The sequence below is a fragment of the Carcharodon carcharias genome, chromosome X (genome assembly GCF_017639515.1).
Source record: "Carcharodon carcharias isolate sCarCar2 chromosome X, sCarCar2.pri, whole genome shotgun sequence".
Lineage (NCBI taxonomy): Eukaryota > Metazoa > Chordata > Chondrichthyes > Lamniformes > Lamnidae > Carcharodon > Carcharodon carcharias.
The window spans coordinates 16,460,004-16,482,660 of NC_054507.1; the positions used below are offsets into that span (position 1 = coordinate 16,460,004).

The 22,657-nt window shown below is 43.8% G+C and overlaps 1 protein-coding gene across 1 annotated transcript in view; it reads left to right on the top strand.

The window, feature by feature from the left end:
- Positions 1-22,657, top strand: part of LOC121273208 (sodium channel protein type 8 subunit alpha-like) — a 228,576-nt gene that overhangs the window by 95,730 nt on the left and 110,189 nt on the right. Inside the window, exons 9-10 of the mRNA XM_041180199.1 lie at positions 5,548-5,689; positions 18,349-18,555. Of these exons, the coding sequence (XP_041036133.1) occupies positions 5,548-5,689; positions 18,349-18,555 (349 nt within the window). The remainder of the gene's footprint in view (positions 1-5,547; positions 5,690-18,348; positions 18,556-22,657) is intronic.

Below are 22,657 nucleotides of genomic sequence, written 5' to 3' on the forward strand. Positions count from 1 at the left end.
TGAATACAAAAGTAAGGAGGTTATGCTTCAGTTATACAGGGCATTAGTTAGATCATATCTGGAGCACTGTGTACAGTATTGGTCTCCTTATTTAAGGAAAGATGTAAATGCATGGGAAGCAGTTCAGAGAAGGTTTACCAGACTAATACCTGGAATGGGTGGGTTGTCTTATGAGGAAAGGTTGGACAGGCTCAGCTTATATCTGCTGGAGTTTAGAAGAGTAAGAGATGACTTGATTGAAACATATAAGATCTTGAGGGGTCTTGACAGGGTGGATGTGGAAAGGATGTTTCCTCTTGAGGGAGAATCTAGAACTAGGGGTCATTATTTAAAAATAAGGGGTCGCTTATTTAAGACAGAGTTGAGGCAAACATTGTTCTCTCAGAGGATTGTGAGACTTTGGAATTCTTTTCCTCAAAAGGTGGTTGAGACAGAGCCTTTGAATATTTTTAAGGCAGAGGTAGATAGATTCTTGGTAAGCAAGGGGTGAAAGGTTATTGGGGTAGGCAGGAATGTGAAGTTGAGGTTACAATCAGATCAGCCATGATCTTATTGAATGGCGGAGCAGGCTCCAAAGGCCTAGTGCCCTACTCATGCTCCTAATTTGTGTGTTCACGATGTTACCCACCTCCAGCCTTGCCTCAGCCCAACTGCTGTTGAAGCCTCATCCATGTGCTCTCTTGGCTAGCCTTTCTTCCATCCTCAATAAACTTGATTGGATTCAAAAGTCTTGTCTGTATTCTATTCCATACCAACTCCTGCTCACCCTTCATCTCTATGCTCGCTGGCCTACAGAGCTCCTAACCTCTCAGTGGATCCCATTTAACATATTTCTTCCAATGTCTAAATCCCTTCATGGCCTCACCCCACTCTATCTCTCTGATAGTGCTCCTGTGCTATATAACACCACTCCTCCCCCACTCATCCCTCCCCTAACCTGCCAGAGCTCTTTATTTCTCTGACTCTGATTTCTTGTTCATCCCACCATCCACCACAGCAGCCCCAGTACCCCTCCCCCACCCCGCCCACCCCCATCCCTATGCCCCAACATTGTTGAAGGCTGATCTGTGTACAAATATGGAGTATTCTTCATTGTTCTAACAAAAGAACTTTAGCTTTATTCACATTTCCTTTGTTACATTGAGCCTTGCAAGAATTCAAGAACCTGATCTAACTCCTATTGGCAGCCAGAATTAACTTCATGTTACCTTTCTCTTTCATATTCTTTCATGGGATGTGGGCTTCCCTGGCTGGGCCAGCAGTCATTGTTCATCCTTAGTTGCCCTTGAGAAGGTGGTGGTGAGCTGCCTTCTTGAACCGCTGCAGTCCATATGGTGGAGGTACACCCACAGTGCTGTTAGGGAGGGAGTTCCAGGAGTTTGACCCAGCAACAGTGAAGGAACGGCGATATATTTCCAAGTCAGGATGGTGATTGACTTGGCAGGGAACTTCCAGGTGGTGGTGTTCCCATACTTCTATTGCCCTTGCCCTTCTAGATGGTAGAGGTTGTGGGTTTGGAAGGTGCTGTCAAAGGAGACCCTGACTCAGTTGGTAACATTCTTGTGGCTGAGTCAGAAGTTGGTGGGTTTGAGCCCAGTCCAGGATTTGAGCTTTTAATATAAGCTGACCATTCAGTGCATTGAGGTCAAGCTGCATTGTTGGAATTGCCATCTTTTGGAGCAACTTTAAAACTGTCTGCCTGCTCTGGCCTTTGAGGTGGATGTTGAAGATCCCACACGTGGTTCAAAGAACAGCAAGGAATTCTGTTGGCATTCGGACCAATATTCCTCCTCAATCAACATCATTTTGCAACCATCATAATCTCATTGGTATTTATGGGTCCTACTGTATGCAGAGCCACATTTGTCTACAGGATAGCAGCCTCTGCATTTCAAAGTACTTTATTGTCAAGTGCTTTGTGATAGTGCAGATCATGTGAGAAAGTGATATGTAAGTGGAAGATTTTCATCCAGTTTTTGGAGACAGCAGACATACCGAAACAAATGGTTGACATTTTCATTTCAACTTCACTGTTGCTGTAAATAGGCCGGCCATAAAAGGAAGATGGAATACTTTGTTTTGAAAAAAAAAAATACAAATTCAAACTTTTAACTGAGTACATTGTTTTTTCTCCTTATCCATACCTGTAAGAGGAGCCTTGATATACCTACCCTCTCCATATTAATGCTGGCTGACTGTTGAACTGCTGTAAATCGATTCCATTCAGTAGGCCAGCTCTCTCTGACAGTTGGATCGGGGTCCCAGAACATGATTGGATTTGTTTTTTTCTTTCGGCTCATTGTGGGAAGTGTCACTTCCTGACAGTGGAGGTCAAACTATGATCAGAATTAATAAAGTCTGCATTGCTGAGCGGGCAAGCATTTTGGGATCTTGCATATCCAAAAGTCATTTGATCAGCTTAGCAGACACAAAAAGAAAAACAAAGGCACATCTGATGCCAGTAGATTTGAAAAATATGCACGAGGTGAGGAAGATGGCGCACCATTTTGAAACTTTTCTATCAAAAATGTAGGAAATGTTGGCTTACATCTGTTTCCACAACAGGAAGAACATTATGGACCAGAGTTCCTAACACACCTTGGCAGTATTTTCTTTCCTTTTTAAAAAATTCTTTCATGGGATGTGGGCTTCGCTGGCTGGGCCAGCATTTATTGCCCATCCCTAATTACCCTTGAGAAGGTGGAGGTGAGCTGCCTTCTTGAACCGCTGCAGTCCATGTAGTGTCGGTACACTCACAGTGCTGTTAGGGAGGGAGTTCCAGGATTTTGACCCTGTGACAGTGAAGGTACGGCGATATATTTTCAAGTCAGGATGGTGAGTGGCTTGGAGGGAAACTTGTAGGTTGTAGTGTTCCCGTGTGTCTGCTGCCCCTGCTCTTTTAGGTGTTGGTTATGGGTTTGGAAGGTGTTGTTAAAGGAACCTTGGTCAGTTTCTGCAGTGCATCTTGTAGATGGTACACACTGCTGTCACTGTGCGTCGGTGATGGAGGGAGTGAATGCTTGCGGATGGGGTGCCAATCAAGCGGGCTGCTTTGTCCTGGATGTTGTCAAGCTTCTTGAGTGTTGTTGGAACTGCACTCATCCAGTCAAGTGGGGAGTATTCCATCATACTCCTGACTTGTACCTTGTAGATGGTAGGCAGGCTTTGGGGAGTCAGTAGGTGAGTTACTCATCGCAGGATTCTTAGCTCCTGACCTGCTCTTCTATCCACAGTATGGCTAGTCCAGTTCAGTTTCTGGACAATGGTAACCCCCAGGATGTTGATAGTGGGAGATTCAGTGACGGTAATGCCATTGAACGTCAAGAGGCGAAGGTTAGATTCTCTCCTGTTGGAGATGGTCCTTGCCTGGCTACTTGTGTGGCATGAATGTTGCTTGCACCTTATTACTACATCTTATCCAACCAAACCTCTACTGACAACATAATACAACAAGGTTGGCAACTGGGCAACAAGGGTGCAGTTACTGGCCTATATATGGCAAATGAATTCACTGATGAGTTTTCCTTTACTCTCACACGCTGACACTTTAAAATGTACTTTCACACTATCCTTACTTTGTGTTGTGATTTACGCAGCCAGTAACTTTAATGAAAGCTATTTCAGTACAAGGGTGTCAGATTGTGAAACGTCACCTGGTGTTTTTCTGTGTAGAAACTTGCAAAAGGTCTTGCTGTATCGGAGTCCATCTTATACATGCTGAATTCCAACAGTAGTTCAATGGTATCTTTAGATATTTCAAATAGTTGTTTGGTAATACAGAACTTGATTATTGCTGAAAAAAATCTTTTTTTCAACAATATTTAGGTATTTCATTTGTCATTCATTTGCTGTTTTCCCAAAGAGTTTTGCAGGCAGGAGCCAGGCGTAATTGTTTCACGGTTGCAAATGTGCCCAGTTTTCAATTGGCTTTCAGGTCTCTGGATCTTACAAGCCCATGACTTATATTCCCAGATTCTTTTTGTTCATATGCCTAAGGCACGTAAACTGTCATTGGAAGATTCACTGTGATGTCATGCCGAAAGCAATATTGTGCCAACAACCTACTGATCTCATGGTTGCAGTGAAGGGCATCCCGACTCAGCTCTTGAGACATCGGAAACACCTCTTCAGCAGGATGTCTACATCCAAAACCATTCATGCAGTTCGGTGATTAGAAATATTTTCAGCATGCAATAGAGGAATCATCAACCATGTCTTGAGACCGTAGCCACTGTCTTCCACCTGTTCACTCTGCAATCTTTCACGCTCTCTTGTCTTCTTTGATTGTGAAAAGCTTTGGCAACCATGAGTACCAGCCATTATCTTCGATTGTAAAAGGTCGTTCCCCTACTGTCAGTAAGGCCACCTAACTGCACATTCATCTAAGGAAATGTTGATTTAAATGAAACATAAATCAGAAGTAAAACTTTTTGAGCACTCAGAATTTTGAAAAGCTGCTTATAGGATCAGATTCTGTGCAGCATGAAGAACAGTAACTGTTGTGGAACTGAAAACAGTCCTGATGACACTCTTGATTTAAAGTTAGATTATTTCCTGTCACAAAATAAATTAAAGGGACCAACTAATAGGAAGATATGTGCAGAAATCCACTGCAAATGCTTTGACCATAACATGTATTCGGGGGCAGTTTTAAAGCAGGTCTCACATGAAGATGAACAGTTTGGAATATATTCAATGAAAAAATTGCTGAAAGTTTGAGCTTGTGCTGTTTAATTTTCTGATTAATTCTTATCTTTATGGCAACACAGTAGCAATAGCATGCTAATGATCTTCCCCCTTTAATTTATAATCCATTTTGATTAATTTCATATATTTGGTTCTTATCATTCAGCTACCTCACTACCAAGGGAGTGAGCAGTTATCCTGTACCAGAAATGCCAGTCTGTAACTTGCCACCAGGATGCACAAGGGAGCACCCAGGCATAAATTTCCCCTTTGACTTTTCCCTCATTCTTTCAGAGAGACGCAGTATCCTCATTTGGGCTTGGCTTAGTTTGGGAAGGCAAGAGGTTAGAGGGCAAACCTACATTTATCCTTCGCTATAGGGGGAAATATCCTATGAAATGTTGTCTAACAAAGCAAAAACTCAATTTGTAAAGAATGCATTTACAATTTTATTGCACAAAAAAAATGTTCAAATGTTAGCACAAGTCACCTTTCAATAAGACATAATGGATCCCTACAGAAGGAGTGAACTATTGGATAAGGGTGGTCTTGTGTACCCTCTTGGTGCTTGTCTTGACAGCTGCATTGGCTGAGAACCTGAAATGAGTTACTCATCTCCAACCTGGATGGAAAATAGTGTCTGATACAAGAAGGGGACTAGTTAGTGGAACAAAATGCACCCATGTTAATTGAAGTCAGAGTCCCAACTATTTCATGACAGTGATATCTGAAAATTTTGACATTAATGTCCTCCCTATGCAAAAACATATTAATAAAATGGTATAAGTACAAAATGCAGACTTTCACAATGTGCCATCATGGAAGCTAAGTGCTATACTTGACCAGTTACTTTTCTTTTAGCCAATGTCCTGAAGGGTATATGTGTATGAAAGCAGGAAGAAATCCTAACTATGGGTACACCAGTTTCGATACGTTTGGTTGGGCCTTTCTAGCCTTGTTTCGACTCATGACGCAGGACTTCTGGGAAAATTTGTACCAACTGGTAAGTAAGAAGGCATTTTATCCTTGTATGTTTGTGCGTTCAAATGTCTAGTTTGCTCACTTTGGTGTGCAGTCGGTATACAAGCTAATAATTATTTATTTCTTGAGGGCAAGGTTCAAGTTTTGGATGGGTCCTAAATACACAGCGATATGGTTATTCAGTCACATTGTAAATCTAATTCATGTTCTCAAGGTTAGACAATTTCAATTTTGGTATGCATTTCCTTCACAGACATCAGTTTGTATTCTCTCGTTGCAACATACTTTGCCCCTTTTTTTGGGTATGGAAGGGTATTTTCTGATTAAATTGTTTACTCTGATAAATGTATTACAAAAAAGAAATCTGAAGATTGGTAGCAGCGAAATATGGCTTAATTATTTTTGCCAATCTGTCATCTTTTCTGTGCCCACCTTTCTCTCCCTAATGATCCAATGTTCTTGCTCTGTACAATTTCATCTATGTGACCTATGTTGTTATGATTGCATCACATTTATCAGCATACTGCACCTAATCACAGGTTGCACAATACTGTTGTCTTTAATATATGTATTTTTTGCAATACTGCCCACCCATTATGCTCTTTTATGTGCTACGTAAAGTTACATGGAGCACATTTCAGAAATTGGATCTATTAGATTTTCATATTCAATGCTATTATTTTTGAAGTGGTTTTTTTTCTTGTGCCATTGCAAGAACACAAGAAATAGGAGCAGGAGTAGACCACTTGGCCCATCGAGCCTGCTGCACCATTCAGCAAGATCATAGCTGATCTGATTGTGGCCTCAACGTCACTATCCTGCCTACCCCATCACCCCCACCCCCCCCCCGATACCCTTTGATTCCCTTGTTAGTCAAGAATCTATCTACCTCTGCCTTAAATATATTCAATGACCCTGCTTCTACTGCTCTCTGGTGAAGAGAATTCCACAGATGCATGACCCTCGGAAAGAAAAAAAATTCTTCTCATCTTCGTCTTAAATGGGAGACCCCTTATTTTTAAACTGTGTCCCCTGGTTCTAGTCTCTCCCATAAGGGGAAACATTCTTTCAGCATCCACCCTGTCAAGCCCCCTCAGGATCTTATATGTTTCAATAAGATCACCTCTCATTCTTATAAACTCCAATGGATACAGGCCCAGCCTGTCCAACCTTTCCTCATACGACAACCCTTTATCCAAGAAATCTGTCGAGTGAACCTTCTCTGAACTCCATCTAAAACAATTATGTCCTTTCATAAATAATGAGACAAAAACTATACACAGCACTCCAGATGTGGTCTCACCAACACCCTGTACAACTGTAGTAAAACTTCCCTACTTTTATATTCCATTCCCCTTACAATAAATGCCAATATTCCATTTGCCTTCTAATCACTTGCTGTACCTGCATACTAACTTTTTGTGATTCATCTACCAGGACACCCAGATCCCTCTGTACCTCAGAGTTCTGCAATCTATTTCCATTTAAATAATACGCTGCTTTTCTGTTCTTCCTGCCCAAGTTCACATTTTCCCACATTATACTCCATCTGCCAAATTTTTGCCCACTCGCATAACCTATCTATATCCCTTTGCAGACTCCTTATGTCCTCCTCACAACTTACTTTCCTACCTATCTTTGTGTCATCAACAAATTTAGCCACTATACCTTCAGTCCCTTCATCCAAGTCATTGATATAGATTGCAAATAATTGAGTCCTCAGCACTGATCACTGTGGCACTCCATTCATTACATCTTGCCAACCTGAAAATGACCCATTTATGTCTTCCTTCTGTTTCCTGTTAGCTAACCAATCCTATTTCTCCCCCAAACTCCTACATCGTGACACACTTCCTAGTCCTTTAAAAGATTCTCCTTAAAATGCAACCTCTGGCCATTCTTGCTCTTAATATCTCCTTCTTTCTATTTTTTGGTTGTGTCTTTTTGAAGCGCTTTGGGCACTGTTCTACATTAAAGGCACTATATAAATTCAAGTTGTTGTTGGATGCAACAAAAGATTTACCAAATCTCTATAAGGTTTATAAACCATGTCAACATCTCAAAGGTGTACTCATACCAGGAACAGAAAGTTAGCATGGAGGTGCAGCAAGCAATTAGGATGGCAAATGGCATGTTGGCCTTTATTGCAAGGGGACTGGAGTACAAGAATAAAGAAGCCTTGCTACAATTGTACAGGGTTTTGGTGAGACCACATCTGGGATGCAGTGTGCAGTTTTGGTCTCCATATCTAAGCAAGGATATATTTACATTGGAGGCGGTACAGCGAAGGTTCACTAGATTGGCCCCTGGGATTACAGGAAGGACTTAATAGCTCTGGAGAAGGTGCAGAGGAGGTTTACAAGAATGTTGCCAGGGTTAGAAAAGTGTAGCTCTGAGGAACGATTGGATAGGCTGGGGTTATTTTCCTTAGAACAAACAAGGCTGAGAGATGACTTGATTGAGGTGTACAAAATTATGAGGGGAACAGATAGAGTGGACAGGATAATATTGTTTCCCTCGGTGGAGAATTCTAGAACCAGGGGACATAGATTCATGATAAGTGGCAGAAGGTGTAGGGGGGACATGAGGAAGAACTTTTTTTACACAGAGGGTAGTGGGTATCTGGAATTCGCTGCCCAAGTTGGTGGTAGAGGCAGAAACTCTAAACTCTTTTAAAAAGTACCTGGATCTGCACCTTAAGTGCTGTGAGCTGCAGGATGCAGGAAGGTGGAATTAGAAAGGGCTCCTGGGTGTCCTCGGGCTGGCATGGACAAGATGGGCCGAATGGCCTCCTTCTGTCCTGTAACTTTTCTATGGTTCTATGAGGGGGATGTCCTATGATGAGAGGCTGAGTAAATTGGGTCTATATTCTTTGGAACTTAGAAGAACCAAAGGTGACCTCATTGAAACAGACAAGATTCTGAAGGGGTTTGACAGGGTAGATACTGAGAGATTGTTTCCCCCTGACTGGGGAATCTAGAACATGGGTGCACAGTCTCAGGATAAGGGGCCGATCATTTAGGACTGAGATGAGGAGAAATTTCTTCACTCAAAGGGTTGGGAACGTTTGGAATTCTTTATCCCAGAGGGTTGTGGATGCTCCATTGTTGAATATATTTAAGGCTGGGATAGGTAGATTTTTGTCTCTCAGGGAATCAAGGGATATGGGGAGCAGACAGGAAAGTGGAGTTGAAGATCAAGATCAGCCATGATCGTACTGAATGGCGGAGCAGGAGTAAGGGGCCATATGGTCTGCTCCTGCTCCTAACTTGTGTGTTCATATGTATGTATGTTCATAGAAATTTCAGACCACGAGGCCTAGGCAACTAAAGGATGCCCACTAATGTCAGAGGGAAATAGTGGGAATTCCCACATAGATTTAAACTGGATGTAATTATTCAGAAGGAAGTGGCATTGAAAAGCATTCATGGAATAAAGAGTAAAGAAATGGGCATTTGGTCTAGTCACTTTTGTACTGAATAAGTAGGAACTATAAACAAGGCACTACCCACAATTTTCCACCTATCTTTGGAAACTGGAATTCCGCCAAAGGACTGGAAGATGGCAGATGGTACACTCCTGTTCAAAAAGGGTGAAAGGGATAAGCCGTGAAACTTACAGGCTGGTTAATCTTGCCTCAACTGTGAATAAACTTTTAGTTCGTCAGTACAGTATGGGGTGAAATTAGTGAACACTTTAAAACCCATGACGTAATCAGGGGCAGTCAGCATGGATTTGTAAAGGGCAGGTTGTACTTGGCTAATTTAATTGAATTTTTGGAGAGTGCAAAAAATGCAATTGATGTATATATAGAATTTCATGAATCATTTGATAAATTGCCAAATAAGAGACTCAGTATGAAGGTGAGGCATATGGTTATAAGAGGAAATATAACTGCTTGGAGAGAGAAATGTCTGCGGGGGGGGGGTGCGCAGATAGCAGGGAGTAAATCAATGTTATTTTTATGACTGGTCGAATATGGGTAAAGGTGTGCCCTAAGATGTGTGTTGGAACCTCTCATGTTTTTTGCTTATGTATATGATTTAGACATAGCCATGGAAAGAATTATAGCAAAATTTGAATTTTCAAATTGAACCCGCACTGTTGGGGCAGGAGTTTGCCCTTGGCGGGGGCGGTCGGGAAGCCGATTAAGGTCCGCCCTGCGTGGATCATGAGCGGCAGCGCTGAGCTCTGCCTGTGCAGGCAGAGGGAGGAGGGTGAGCCAGGCCTCGACTGCCTCAATTCTCGAGATGTGCGCGAAAGAGCACTTCAATCTCCCTGAGACACGGAGCTGCCTCAGGGAGATTGAAGCGCTGTTTAAAAAATTAATAAAGACAGTGAAAATTTAATATAACACGTCCCATCATGTGACTCTGTCACATGAGCTGGGACATGTTTTTAATTCCAAAATACAGTTTTTATTTAATGTTTATTTGCTTTAGGAAACCTCATCCCGCTGGTGGGATGAGGTTTCCTAAAAAAATACAAAGGCCGCTTGGCCTTTTCGCCTGCCCATCAACCGTAAGGACGGCCAGTGTAAATTTGAATTTAATTAGATTGTTAATGGCCTTTTAGTTATCAGCGGGCACGCAGTCGACTCCAGCACACACCCGCCAAACGAAATATCACGCGTGTGCGCGATGATGTCAGGATGCACATCATCGCACGTCAATTTATGTTCAGGCGTGTCAGGCGCGCGCCTGCATGCTGAGCGCAATGTTCTGCCCTTGGTGTTATTCTGAACCACACATACTAGCCATCTAGCCAACTGAGGTAACGAGCCCCTCATGAAACCAATACCCCAGCAAAAAGACAAGACCTTCAGGAGATTCTACAGAAGGAAGAAAATTGGGAAGGAAAACACTTTTTGGGGGTGCGGGGGGATAAATCCGGCACACTAAGTTGATTCTTCTTCTAAAATGCATCAAAATTGTCACTGGAATTGTCCATTTTTTGGCACTTGGCTCCTTATGGGCTAACTGTGTCTAAAATAGCAGTTCCGTTCCTGGCAGTTATCCTGACTCTCAACCTGCTCCTGCAGCACTCTACCAATCTGCTAGTTCTTTTCTTACATGGCCCAGGGCCAGCAGCAGAGCCTGTGTGCAAACAAACATGGAAAATTGGGAAAAAAACTCAAATCTTCAGGGAAATGAAAAGGCATAGGAGACAATTTCAAGATCCATAGGACAAAATTGTGATTTTAAAAAATAGCCGCTGACAACTGCTTAGCCATAATTTGCAGGAGTCCTGAAACTAGTAAACATTTTTGAGAGCATATAATCATGCCATGTGACATGAAGTGTAGGTCGGTACCAGTTATATAGTTGGTGTTGTGACGTGGCAGATGATGTGTGCCAGGTGGACCAAATCCACAAAGGAAACTTGATCGCGCTATCACAATGGTTTTGCAATTTATATTTATTTCGGGATGCGAGTACTAAATTCAGAAGTACTAAGTCCACCAAGACTTTTAGAGATTTTTCTTTAAAACTAAATTAAAATATTTATGAACAAAAGAAAAGATTTCAAGCACATACATAGGACTATACATTACTACTATAATAACTCCTAAAATTCCTAATTAACCTGACTCCCAGTTACACCTCCTTTAAGGCAACGATTCAAACATAGGGCAGAATTTTCTCATCAGCGTGCAGGACCCGCCCCTGCATGCTAACACATAAAATGATGCACAGTGACGTTGGGCGTGCTTCCTGATGTCACCGCGCGCCATCGCGATATTTCGGTGGGTGGGCGCGCGATGATCTCCGATGCACGCCCGCCATTAATTAACGGGCCAGTTAAGGCCCTTGAGCCACTAATAGATGGCGATTTTTTGGGGCCCATGCAATATTCAGATCATCGCACAGGCGCAACAGGCAGGCGGGTGGGCCATATTTTTAAAAACCTTCTCCATGGGCGGGATAAGAGGGGTGAGTGGGGTCGTGAGTTGTCTTTGGTAGACATTTAATGTTTAAACTTACTGCTACTTGCTTGTGTGAGCAGGAAAACTTCAATTCTCTTCAGAGCTGCTTGTACAGGAATAACAGGCTTCAGGTCAGGACTCTGGAGTAAACATCATTTTTGGGACCTTGCTGGTTTCAAGAAGCCTTCCCTTACCCTGGGAATGGGAGCTGTGCACTCCACTGGAGGCACCTCCTCTGAGGAGGAAGGGGGAGGAGGCCAGGAGTCCATATTCATCCTCCAAGGGAGCCACCTTTGGGAGGACAGGTGCAGGCACAAAGGGTGCAGGACCAACAGGAAGTGCAAGGTGGAAGCGGCCGCAGAAGATGCCACTATCCTGTGGCCAGGTTTTACATGCAGCGATGCAGCTACCTCAATATGTCTGAGGTGCAGTGCTGAAGGAGGCTTCGTCTCTCAAGGGAGACAGTGACCTCCATCTGTCAGATGATTGGCCCTTAGATCAGCTCCCACTGTGTGGGTGGACACCCCATGCCTGTGGCAATGAAGGTCACGGCTGCCCTCAACTTCTATGCCTCCGGCTTTTTCCAGGGCTCAGTGGGTGTTCTGTGTGGAGTCTCCCAGTCAGCTGTCCACAGTTGTGTCAAGATGCTCTGTTCAGGCGTGCATTGACTTTCATTCACTACCGCACGGCCGAGGCCAGCCAGGCAGAGCAAGCCAGAGGCTTTGCAGTGATTGCTGGGCTCCCCTGTGTCGAGGGTGCAAAAGACTGCACATATGTGGCCATCAGGGCGCCAGCGGGTGAGCTGGGAGCCTTTGTCAACAGGAAGGGATTCCACTCCATGAATGTGCAGATAGCGTGTGACCATAGGATGCAGATTCTGCAAGTCTGTGCAAGGTACCCAGGCAGCTCCCATGATGCCTACATCCTCAGACACTCCCATGTGCCGGGGCTCTTCAGTGCTCCAGCCCGGCTGGATGGATGGCTGCTGGGTGACAAGGGCTATCCCCTCAAAAGGTGGCTCATGATGCCTTTCCGCCATCCAAGAACAGAAGCTGAGCAGCGGTACAATAGGAGCCACGCCTCCACAAGGGCTGTGGTAGAGAGAACCATCGGTCTTCTCAAGATGTGCTTCCAATGCCTGGACCGTTCGGGGGCACACTGCAATACCCCCCAGATCGTGTGTCACTGATAGTGGTTGCATGCTGCACTCTCCACAATCTGGCGCTGGAAAGGGGGGATGCAATGGAGGAAGAAGATGTAGACGCAGATGCTCCCGCTGCAGACGATGAGTCCAGTAATGAGTCCGAGGATGAGCACGCGCACGAGAACACTGAGGGGGGTAGACGCTGACCCGGGTAACCTCCAGGGAGGCAGGGACACCCAGGAGACTTTAATCCAATGAACCTACAGCTAGCCCAACACAAGCCAAGGCTGCAGGCTCCATACTCGATGCCTGAGAGCAACATCTGCCTGGCTAGGAGCATTAACTATGTGCCTTGTCAATAAAGCTCAATGACAAACAAGTCACTCATAACATCAAGGGTTCCCATCCACCTGCAGAAGTAAGGAATCACCCTGAGCCATGTTCACTAATCATGCACTTAATTAATTCACAAAATAAAACAGAAAAGAAACTTAATTCAAAGGTGTTGAGCAGCATACCAAATTATAATCAACTAATAGCGGGGCAACATAACACCACCAGTGAGAAGCCCATGGTGTGCCTAAGGTGCCTTAAGTTTACGTTTTCGGGTGCTACGTCTAGGTGCTCCACCCTCGTTGGCACTGGCATTGGAGACAGCCTGCTCACTGTGCTGTCCTGTTGGCCTCGATGACCTTGGCGGTCGTCCTCTGGCCCGTGGAGCCTGTGCTGACCCTGCCTGCGAGGGAGCTGCCAGTTCCACAGCTGGCTTCTCCCCAGTCACCGCAGCCTCATCAGATCCCACGGTCACTGGCAGAGGGGCGGAGGAGCTGCTGCTGTCATCCAGGGCACCCTGAGAGGAGCCCACAGAGATGAAATGCAGCTCATGCGCTGACATGAGGTCACTTTGGACCTCCCTGCTCACCATTGATGGATAGGAACCTAGCTGGGATACTGGGTGCCCAATCCATTTCCCACGCTGACACTGACTACCTGAGGTCATTGCTGGTATGAGGGCTTGCAGGTCCAAGTGCATCCCCAGGAAGCCCTGATTGTTCTCCTGGAGGAGCCTCTCCATGAGAATCGGCACTCTCTCCATGGAGGAAGCATTGTGCTCGGCCATGAGGGTCAATGCATTGCTGTTGCTCCACATGGACTCCTCCAGCATGGAGACCATGCCACACATTCCCTCATGTATCTCTGCCAGATCCTCCAGCATACCCTGCTGGATTTCCAGCATCTGCTGTCTCACGGATGAGTCCAGAGGCACATCATCAGCCACCAACTGAGCATGTTCCTGGTCCCTAGTAGTCCTCCGACTGCTGGCTCCCTGGGCACTCTGCCTCCACCTGCAGCTCAAGCGAATATGAAGTGCCCTCATCGCTGTGCCCGGGACACGAGCTGACAATCTAATCCCCACCGAGGTGCTAGTATCTGTGCTGGTACCTGCCTGGCTGAGATGGTGTGACGCTGGTACTTGTAATTCGTCCAGGCCCTCAGGTGTTAGTGACAGACCCTCTGCCTCCTCATCCTGACCCTGCTCCGGTGGTGGACATTTGATTAGTTCAAGTCGAGACAATGTCAATGTGCATGCCTGTCCCCCAGATCAGGATGCGCTTCTCCTTCCATAATCAATGGTCAACCCATGTTGGAAGCTTAAATCACTAAGCATTCAACAGTGGCATGGTTGCAAGGATAGACATGGTGACCTCAGTGCACGGCACTCTTACCTCCCCCTGATACACCAGCCTCACCGTCACCGGTGGACCTGGGCGCAGGTTGCCTCTCCAGCTCCATCGCCTCCTGCTTGTACCTGGTTATAATCACCAACAGTGCCTGGCCTCCAATCCACATCCACTCTGCGATATTGTGGGATGTCTTCTCCTGAAAGGAGAGAGGAGCATTGATTAGTCCACCCTGTACCTGCATTGCCGTTGCAGCCTTGCCAACCCCACCTGAGTGAAACGTTGCAGGGCTCCAGTGAATCATCACCCTGGAGCTGCCACACATCCACACCAAGCAGCCAGAGTTGACCCCACTTGCCCACATGCTGCCTCCATCACATTTGCCGCCCACATGGTTTCACCTTGCAAAGCAAGGGTGCACAAGCACATGGAACACCAAGGGCAGCAGATGGATGGGTGCCCCGCCACCTGGAAACTCCCCTCCCAGCATGTCAGCACCCTGACATTGACATGTTTTGGAGTCCCAGCACTGCATCTAGGTGCAGATCCTTGAGGTAGCCCCCAAAACAGTAATGTGGGTGTCAGTGTCACACATGCTGTGGGTGCAGAACCCAGCTCAGCACAACCCTCTCGGGGTGAACTAGGAATGGGCAATAAATGCTGGCCCACCCAGCGAAGGCCACATGCTGTGAATGGTTCAATGCAGTAACTACATTGAGTTGTGGAGGGACAGGAGGGGAAGCCTGACTGCTGTGCTAAGTGACCCATGCCAACACGGTACTCACCCTTCCTGAGCGCAAGAGGCTGTTGAATCGTTTGCGGCACTGAACCCAGGCACATTTCACCATGTCATGTGAACTCTATCTCTGCCACCTCCTCCCAGGCACATCTGGTCATGCGGGGGGGAGGGGGTGGGGGGCCTCCTCCTCCTCCTCCTCCTCCCGTCCCTTTGAATGAGGATCTCATGCCGTGCTGCCACCTCCTTAAGGAGGGCAGCAAGGCACTTGCTCGAGAAGCAAGGGGCACAGTGCCCTGCTGACCTGCCCTCCTGCCTGGCCTGCTCACCAGCAGCGCTCTGGGAAGTGCTTCTGCTGGCCATCGTTGACAGCCTTTGCAAGGATGGAGGAGCGTTCTTTAAACAGGATGCCGGGTTGCCATTGGACCCTGTGGTCATTGCAGTCCCGCCACCGCCCGCCCACTTCTGCTGTCCTCGGGAGCTGTGCTTCACGCTGGGTGGGCCTTAATTGGCCCGGCCACATAAAATGGTGGCATGGAGCCAATCACGGGCGGCGATCGGCTCCGCAACCGCTCCTGACCGGCCTGCCTGACGGGGAGAAAAGTCTCCCCATAGATTTTAGATTGTTATCAGATCCAGCAAATTAACACAATACTCTGGACAGTGGAATTCCAAATTACTTTTCTCCAGCTTCAGTTTCGAGTTTTAGACAGCAGGCTTATGCACAAATACTGGAGGCTTCAATAAGGCTATTTCACACACTTCTGTTAGATCTCACAACACCTTCTCTTGACACACATTCTCATTCTCCTTTATATGTATTTCTCTCTCCATATGTAATTCTATTATTTCATAAGTCTTTGAAACTGTATCTCCCTCATATCAAAAGCTTTCATCATGTCACTATATATTATCAGTAACCCTTAGGAAAAATAAACATATTCCTTAGCCTTGCTTGTCTGGCTATTTGTAAACAGACTGAGGTCCCTTTGAAATCCAAATCTCCCTTCATCTATCCAAAAATTGCAAATTCCCTTCACACCTTACATGCTAAGCCAGCATCCATGTTTAATCATTAGCATGTCAAGCACTTAGCTTCTTTTGATGAGTTAAAGCTTGCAGTCCACTTTGACTCCAAATGTAATTAAATCTCAAACAAACAGACATAACTACTTACCCCATAAACCCGCTTTACAATAAACCAGAAAAATATTATGAAATTATTGTACTTTCATGACAGTTGGTGCCAGCAATACTGTATGTTATTTACCATGGGCTGTTAAACTTGGGAAACCTGAAAAATCCATGTCTTTCTGATCCTTGATTCACAACTTCTGGCACTCACCCCACCGGTTTCGTATTCCCAGTTTCATGTGATGGGAACTCAGTGTGGAGCCCACTGACCTCTGATATGTTTTCTGCACCATCAAAATGAATGTGCAAAATTGCTCCTATGGTTACAACTTTACTTGGTGACCTGCTGGCTACACTCACACAGTGCCAACTCCAGAGCTTGGCAAGGCTGACACTCCAAGGCAGGACTGAGGGAGGTCAGTATTATCAGAGGTGTTGCCCTTCACATGAGATGTTAAACCAAGGCCCTGCCTATTCACATGGGCACGAAGGATCTCATGGCACTATTCAGGGAAGTGTCTTAGCCAATATTCCTCCCTCAACCAACACTATCAAACAACCTTGCTGGTTGTTTTATCTCATTGCTGTTGTGTGGGATTTTGATGTATGCAAAGCAGCTACTACATCTGTCTACATAAAAAAAAAATAATTGAATATGAAGCCCTGTTTTTGAGATGTAGTAAGGTGGCTTGTATCTGACATATTACATATGAGATAGGAAAGAAAATCAGGAGGGATCCAGACAAAATAGAGAGAAACTATTCCCATTGGTGGGAGGGGCAAGAACCAGGGGATGTCGATTTAAGGCAATTGGCAAAAGAACTAACGGCGACAGGAGGAAAAACCTTTTTACACTAACTGAGAGTGTGGTGGAGGCAGATTCAATTGTGGCTTTCAAAAGGGTATTGGATAAATATCTGAAGAGAAAAAAAATTGCATTGCTATGGGGGAAGTTCAGGGGTGTGGCAGAGAGCCAGCACAGACACGACAAAATACATGGTCTCCTATGCGGTAACCGTTCTATGGGCAGAATATTACGCTTGGCGTGCTGGTGCGTGCCCGACACGCCTGAGTGCAAAATGACGTGCAATGACGTTGGGCGAGCGTCCTGACATCATCGCGCAGTCTCACGATATTTCATTCGGCGGGTGGACGCCGGAGTCAGCTGCATGCCCACCGACAATTGAAAGGCCTAGTAAGGCCATTAAGAAGCTAATTAAATTCAAATTTACACTGCCCGTCCAACCTAATGACAGGCAAAAAGGCCAAGCAGCCTTTACATTTTTTAGGAAACCTCATCCATGGGCAGGATGAGGTTTCCAAAAGCAAATAAACATAAAATAAAAATTTTATTCTTGAATTAAAAATATGTCCTAGCTCATGAGGGGACACGTTTTATGACAATTTTATATATATTTTTTAAACAGCGCTTCATCTCCCTGAGGCAGCTCTGTGCCTCAGGGAGATTGAAGCGCTCTTTCATGCTGGGCCCACTCGCTGAATGCTACTGCTCGCTTTCCACACTGGGCGGGCCTTAATTGGCCCGCCAGCGTGAAATTGCGGTGCAGAGCCAATTGCGGGCAGCGGTCAGTTTCCTGACCGCCCCCTCCAAGGGCAAAATCCTGCCCAATGATTCTATGATGGTAAAGCTGGTCAGTGGGTATCACCAGACATTGACATGCCTGCTGGATATATTACCCAAGCAATATGTTCCATAAAGATTGTTATGATCTCCATTGAACCGATAGCATTTAAAAAGAGATTTAAACTTCCAGTTACTAGCTGAAAGAATGACATGGTCTGAGTGTAAACTCCGAGAATGATGCCATTGTCTCCAAAGGTAAATACCTTGCACTTTCTTCTCAGTAAAACAATCCAAGTTTTCCTTTGATCTTTAAGAATCAAAGCACCCAGGCTTGCTGTCAGACAGACTGCAGAGCAGGTCACATGACCACCTTCATTTACCCTAAATTTAAAGCTACAGTCCCAATAAAAAATGTTATCAACCGCACATTTTTAACAAGATGAACTTAAAAACAAATTTTGCGTTCTTTTGCAGACACTAAGAGCAGCGGGGAAAACATACATGATCTTCTTTGTTCTTGTCATCTTCGTGGGTTCTTTTTACCTGGTGAACCTGATTCTGGCTGTCGTCGCCATGGCGTATGAGGAACAAAACCAAGCTACCCTGGAGGAAGCTGAGCAGAAAGAACAGGAATTTAAGCAGATGCTGGAACAACTTAAGAAACAGCAAGAGGATGCTCTGGTTTGTGACTTAAATTGTTATGTAAGGGTGGGCCAGTCATGAGGTATTTGAGGTCAGACCTGAAACAAAGAAAGAATTACTCTGGTCGGTATCCATAGCAACATTGCAAGTTTTTTCTTTCCAAATGGATTTACAATGTCGCTACGACCAGTGTCATTTTTCCTCCACATTTAAAGCAGTGAGTGATTTGTTTTTTCCTCATTTTCAGTCAGAAACCAGCACATGCATAACCAACAGAACATCCATAACTTGTGTACGAAATGGCAAAGCTGAATATAGTTGGACACATGGCCTCATGTGCAAGGTGTCTGTTTGGTTAGCACCAGAGTGCATATCAAAAGAATGTAGGTTTGGCTCCTGATATAGTGGTTTCACTGGGCCAACTCAATTGATAGCGATGATTTTTTTTCCAATGCAGTCCGTTCTAACAGAACACCAGAAAAAATAGAGGGAAGGGAAGTTAAGTTTAAACAAGCCATTTTCCTAAAGAGGCAGCTAATTCTCTGAAAAATCTAGGTAATGAATTAGAGATTTGATTAAATCCCAAATTACCTTCTGGTAATGTTTTAAAGTTTTAAAGAAAACTGGGAGCTGAATTTCCTCTTGTCAGTAATGTTACTGAAGAACCTAGCTGTCCTTGTTTCTGTGAATCCTGTGTCCAGCTTTCACAAAGGGCTGTAGACAGTCTGAGTGAGTGTGGCAGATGGCCTTCAATGTGGGGGAAGTGTGAGGTTGACCATTTGGGGTTGGAAAAAGACAAATTGGAATGTTTTCTTATTGATGAGAGAGTAGCAAGAGGAGGAGCGAAGGGACTTTGATGGCAGCGCGTGCATAATTTAAAGCTAGTGCACAAGTACAAAAAATGAAAAAGGCTAATGGCTTCCATCTCAAGAGGGCTAGAATGCAGTGGAGGAAATGATGCTTCGGTTATACAGAGCCTCGGTCACATCCCATCTGGAGTAGTGTATTCAGTTTTGGATACCGCACTTCAGGAAAGGTCTATTGAGTATGGATGGGGTACAGTGTATATTCACCAGAATGATACCAGGGTTCAACGAGTTAAACTATAATGACAAGTTGCATGCATTTAGTTTATATTCCCTTGAGTTTAGAAGGTTGAGGAGTGATCTAATCAAGGTATTTAGAATGATAAAGGGATTCACTGGAGTAAACGGAACAAAACTCTTTCCACAAACCTTAAAGCTAGGCCATTTAGGGGAGAGATCAGGAATCAACTCTCCACATAAAAGAGTAGTGGAAATCTGTAATGCTTGCTGCCTGCCCTAAAGACTGTGGATGCTGCTTCTATTGAAATTGTCAAGACTAAGATTGTTAGATTTTTGTTCAATAAGGTTATTAATGGTATGGATCAAATTCAGGTGGATAGAGTTAAGATTCAGATCAGCCATTAAGTAATTAAATGACAGAGCAGAATTGAGGGGCTGAATGGCCTACTCCTACTCTGTATGTTTCTGTGTTGCAGCCTGACTTCCAATTCTGATGAGGGCTCACGAGGCACGAATTAGTCTCTCACAGATGTGGATTGGTCTGAAGTGAGGTTTCAGCATTACTGGTGTTTTTATTTGAGTTTTGGCATTTATAATTTTCCATCTTTTATCCGATTTTCCACTTATGGAGACTTTATTTTTTGCTAAAATCAGCAAGAGAATTTTCACCCTGCCCCTACTGGTTTATTTGAACAGCCTAAGTTGGGTTGAAGGAATATGTTTCTCAAAGGAACACTTGAGTCCTAACTGAAACTTTCTTACTTGAGGTAATCATTGAAATGCATATTTTTTAAGCCTAGAATTAAGTTACAGTTTGCAATATTGTCGGCCAAGCACATAACAAAATGGTTTGTGATTCCACTGTCCAGGATATTAGCAAATTGATGAATGTGTCCATTTAAACAGTGGACAGAGAAATGTGATACATTTGCCTGCTAATATTGCCAGTTGTACCTTCTAGGCTTTAATATTTAACAAAAAGAGAGAATTCTTTATCAGGTTATAAATTATATGTTGCTGTTCTGGTGCAGCAGATTCATAATACAATAACCTAATGGTGTTCAAGCCCTGATTTCCAAAACAGACTAGTTTGGCAATGTTTTGGAGAAATCAGATCAAAATTAAACCATTTATACAAAATTTCAACATGATTAAAATTTTCATAAACTTAAAAGGAACTGCCAAGCCTTAGTTAATGATGTAATGACTCGTTAGTGCAATTGTAAATGTTGAGAATGGGAAACAAAAAAAAGCGCATTAGTATATAGTTAACTTAATGTTATGACCAATTGTATGCCAATCAGGTTTTGTAAGCAGATGGTCTACAGGAAGGGTTTTGAATAGATTTTGCATTGTTTCTTGCTATTGGTACACGGTAACCTAGCCCTAAGTTGACTATTTGCCCAACAAACTCCATTTACATTTGATTAATTGCAATCCCATCGACCTGTCTTTTCATCATTCAGTCTCACATCTGTGCAGAAATGCACCCAGTTGCCTCTTGAACTCATTTATAATGTGTTTAATGGCCTTCAGAGAACCTCCAAGTTAATCCTCTGGATGAAAGTATTCCTTCTGATTTTTTCCTACTTCTCTAGTTGTTTTTAACATGTCAGCTTTTTGCAAGGACCATCGATCTTCCAGGATTAATTTCGCTGAACCTTGAGAATTTCAGGTCATTTCAACGCAGTTTTTCCTTGAGTGAACAAACACCGCTTTCTTACCCTTTCTTGTTAGTTGGCTGGATTCACACCAGTTGGTGAAGTTAAACTAAGACATAGCAGCTTTCTTTGTTGGAGAGAGTTTATTGACTTAGTTCACAGTCAACACTACTCCAACACACCAGTGTCCCAGCTATCCCCATTTATAGGTATACAAATATCCATCACCTGTTTAACAATGTAATTGCCATTAAACCTGAACAATGTGTTTGCCATTAAACCTTAATAATGTAAATAATAAAACATTGACATTTCTTCATATCTTGAGTTCCTGATATGTCTTGGTTGTTTATATCTGTATCCTTCTACATTAACCTTTTTTGGAATTGGGTTAATGACCTCAGTTTCTTGGACACATACGGAACACAATATTGTCTATTCATGTCAATGAATATCTTCTGAATTCTGTTCATTTCATAGGAGCAACCAGATAAGTAAAGCTTTGCCATCAAATCTGGATTGCACAGTACAGTTACCAATTTTTAATTGATAGATATAGGTAATCTTGTATCTAATAAAACATTTGGTACATAATCCCTCAAGAAAGAACACACTTTCCCCATGAGAGAGAGAATATAAAAGCAAAATAATGCAGATGCTGAAAATCTGAAGTACTGAAAATGTTGAAAACAATTCGATCAGGCAGCATCTGTGGAGAGAAAAACAGAGTTAACGTTTCAGATCAAAAGAATCAATACCATCAGGGCAAGCGTTGGCATGAAAAGTGAGAGTCACTTTAGCAGAATATTGCCATGGCAACAATTAATGGAAGTCTTGTCCCAGAATTTGATCTTCTCCAAAGTGAATTCCAGTCTCTTTCAAGCTTATTGAATGGCTCTGGAGCCAAAACGATTATAGCCATATGAACCTTCTGCGCAAGTAGGAGGATTAGATGTCATTGTTCTTTTGTGGGTGAGTGAACCATTGAAATCTTAGCCATGTAAATGTCTTCATCTTTCTCTACTGAAGATTCAGCCTTGCCTCACAAGCTAGTTCACGGTCTTCCTTATTTGGATAATGTTCAAAAATGCACAATGTTAAGTGAGGACATTTTATTATATTCAGAGGCATATCTGAAAGTTTTGACTTTTTTTACTTTACAGTGTCTAAAGTACTTGGAATGTTTGCATATAGTTGAGATCTAAGATAACTCAACAGGCTAACTCGAGAAAAGAGATTCAAAATGACGGTCTTTGAGATTACTGCAGCCCCAGTAAATATCAATGATAATAATTTTAGGTGTAAAGAATGCTTGCTTCCTTGTTGTAGATGATCGTTTCCACAGGAACTTCAGTTCACTTTCCAACTTTCCCATTCCACAGGAAGCTGCAACAAGCCAATTGCTCGAATAACTTTATATCAGGTTTTCAAATT